Source organism: Schistosoma mansoni, chromosome 3, assembly GCF_000237925.1.
Source record: "Schistosoma mansoni strain Puerto Rico chromosome 3, complete genome".
Lineage (NCBI taxonomy): Eukaryota > Metazoa > Platyhelminthes > Trematoda > Strigeidida > Schistosomatidae > Schistosoma > Schistosoma mansoni.
The window spans coordinates 23,651,856-23,655,538 of record NC_031497.1 but is presented as its reverse complement, the minus strand read 5'-3'; the positions used below and the strand labels follow the sequence as shown (position 1 = coordinate 23,655,538).

At 28.2% G+C, this 3,683-nt stretch overlaps 1 protein-coding gene across 1 annotated transcript; it reads left to right on the top strand.

Moving 5' to 3' along the window:
• Nucleotides 1–299: 299 nt before the first annotated feature.
• Smp_132490 (hypothetical protein) lies at nt 300–1,820 on the top strand (the record flags this gene model as incomplete). Its single annotated transcript, XM_018799718.1, has 2 exons — nt 300–1,125; nt 1,672–1,820. The coding sequence occupies 2 exons, from the start codon at nt 300–302 to the stop codon at nt 1,818–1,820; spliced, it is 975 nt and encodes a 324-aa protein (XP_018651479.1).
• Between the last annotated feature and the right edge of the window lie 1,863 nt (nt 1,821–3,683).

Sequence of the window (3,683 nt, the reverse complement as noted above, 5' to 3'; positions counted from 1 at the left end):
CTACTATTATCAAAATGTTGTTATTAACCAGATTATCAGAAATCAGTAAACCATCAATATCAGAACGATATGATAAATTGAATTTATTATCTAGTAGTTATTCATTTCTATGGGAAACCAATTCATTTAACCCTCCAACTATTAAATCGAATCAAACAAATGTAAATCTTCAATTTATGTGTGACTTTAAATTATATAAAAAACTAAAATATAAAACATTTTTTCTTTTTTTATATAATAAAACAAAACATAAAATTGAAAAAACATTCAATACAATACAATTACATAATAAGATGATGATGGTAAAGGAAACAAACTATCTGTTCAATAATGAAATAGACAGTTTATCAATACCTACTCAAATGGGTAACCTTGATAATATCGAACATATTCATGATAATAAACGATGTAAAACCTATTTAAAAGAGAATATGACGGACTCAAACTCTCATGATCTATCTAACAACCATAGTTTACAATCAATCAACTCATTGTATAATTCTGGATGTATTATACATCGAAAACATGTGAGATATCGTAAATGGAAAAAGAAAATAAAAAGAAAACAGAAAACATACTTAAAAACAAAAACGAATGAAAGATCTGGTAATCTTGATGATGATGTGGAACCACTTCATCATTCTAAATGTTCTTTTAGTAAAGTAATAAGCTATGACAAGACATTAGATATATACAAACAATTTTTATTTAGTCAAGAAATTAATGATAATCAATGGGAATCATTTTTGCTTTTATTAAATATTGGAATCAATATTAATTCTATACAAAAAATGATGAAATTAATAAATAATCAAGAGGATAAAAAACAAGGAACCATAATCAAGGAGATATATCCATCAGTTATCGATCTATTTCTAAGAAATATTCCATTAAACCAATCTTCTAGTGTATGTAAAACAGTTGGAATTTATTCAATAATACTTTGTTATCTTCTCAATAAAGGAGCTAATATTTATATGATAGATACTCTTCATCCATACACATGTCATGGAGGTATTCAATTAAATACTTTATCTTATCTATGTGAACAAACTGCCATACAATTAGATAATAGTCTTCAAATTAGAAATATTCCAAATAATGATCAAATGATTGATCATGCAGGTCTATTAAGACAATTATTAAATTCTGGTCTAATTCCAACAAAATTATTTTTTCTCATTTATACTGATAAACTATTATTATGTAATATAAAAAAATTATTGATTTTCAATAATATTGATTTATCAATATCAAATACAAATCAATTATATAAAAATCAATTTTATCCATTACTTATTAATAAATTAGTAATATGGAATATTAATATTAATAATCATCATAATAATAATAAACAATCCATTAAATATTTTCCAATTATATTACAATCATTTATTATATTATTTTTTAATTTTATCTATTCAGGTTTATGTAAATTACCTGAAAATTTTAATGATATTTTAGATATTACTTATTTAAGTAGTCAAAATAATAAAACTAAAAAAACATCTATAATTGATTATCATCAATATTTATATTATTTTACTTATTATCATAATAAATTTTTAAAAATTATTAATAAACAACCATTTAGTTTATTTGTACAATGTAGATATATTATAAGAAATTATATTGGGACACAATACTTTCATAAGAAACTTATGGATCCAGATCATATGTTGAATACAAACCATCAATCATCTAATAATGAATTTTATAGACAATTAATCAAATTACCGGATCAATTAAAACAGGCTATTGGTTATATGGAAGTTATACATTTAAAAAAAGAATTATATGCTTTAACACAAATAAAGTAGTATAATTTTATGTATATAAAAATATGAATATTGTATGATAGAACAGAAGCAAGTTTGGTTGTTTTTGTTGGAATTTCTTTTTGTATAGTTTTGGTTAAGGGTTACTATTTTTTTTATTATGTATACTTGAAATGAATGAAATTTATTGAATAAACAATGATCCAGATCTGAAAATCATTTAAATTTGTGAAATTGTATATATATATATATATTACCAGGTCAAAATTGTTTAGACTAGTAGTTAACATTCATCCCATTTGTAGATAAGATATTAGAAACATCATTCACAATGATATTTACTATCAGTTGGTGTTTTTCTATTCATTAGTTGAAATGATATTTATATGATTTATATATTTTCGCTTTGTTTATCTAACCATGAATGAGTGATTTTTTGGTTACTCATTTACTTAATGAATAATAATTTATTATTATAAATGCATTACTTACTTACATACGCCTGTTACTCCTCGTGGAGGAGCATAGGCCACACACCAGTATACTCCATTCAACCCTGTCCTGAGCGACCCTTTCCAGATCTTGCCATTTAGCATTCATCCTTTTCATATCTGCTTCCAGTTCCCAACGCAGTGTAATCATTGAAATTCCACTTTTCCGTATCCCCTCAGGAATCCAAGTTAGGGATTGCCTCAAGATGCAGTTTGGTGATTTCCTCAATGTATGTCCGATCCACTTCTAACGTCGATCCCTAATTTCGTCTTCAGATGGAAGCTGATTTGTCATCAACCACAGTGGGCTGCCCTGATAGTATCCGGTCAGTGAATGTTGAGTATTTTGCGTAAACAACTGTTTATAAATACTTGTACATTCTTGACGATGGATGTAGTGGTTCAACACGTTTCAGCTCCGTACAGTAGACCTGACTATCTTGACGTACGTATTGAAGATTATCACTTTGATAATTGTTGACAGTTGTTTTGAGTTCCATATGTTCTTTAATTGTAGAAATGTGGTCCTTGCTTTGCCAATCCTCGCCTTTACATCTGCATCCGATCCTCCTTGTTTATCAATGATTCTGCTTCTCAGATTCGTGAATGTTTCCACCTCTTCCAGAGTTTCTCCATCAAGTGTGATTGGGTTGGTGTTCTCCGTGTTGTATTTGAGAATCTTGCTTTTTCCTTTGTGTATGTTGAGGCCTATTGATGCAGAGACTGCTGTTACATTTGTTATCTTCGTGTGTATTTGTTCGTGTGCATGAAATAGGAAGGCTAGGTCATCTGTGAAGTCCAAATCATCTAATTGATTCTGAGACGTTCATTGTATTCCGTGCTTTCCGTCAGATGTCGAAGTCTTCATAATTCAGTCAATCACCAGAAGAAAGAGGAAGGGCGAAAGTAGACAGAATTGTCTGACTCCAGTCGTTACTGGAAATGCATCTGTCAGCTGTCTCCCATGCACGAGTTAGCACTGAAGTCATTATGAATGCATGAAAAAATATATATGGTATACCTACTCGATAAACTGAACTTTTAAGTATTGAATCATTGTTTAATTGACATATTATCAAAAATAATTTTATAAATTATTATTAATGGAAATAATTTGAGATGATAGTCAAAAAGAACTCCATTGTCACTAAACTTTGATTATGTGGATAGAAGAGTAGTCAAAGTTATTTCATATTGTATATGTAGTATCCGATAATTTATTTTGTTGAAACTAACTGTTATAGATTTCATGACTGTTATTTTGCTAACATGTTTCTTTTATAACCATAAATACATTTATATCACAATTGATTGATCTTTGGGTGGTGATCAATGTCATGTGTATCAAGTCCTTTTTAGTGCTGATCGAATGCTATCGATCAAGTTGCAATGTGGCCACCATACTAGGTGGCTC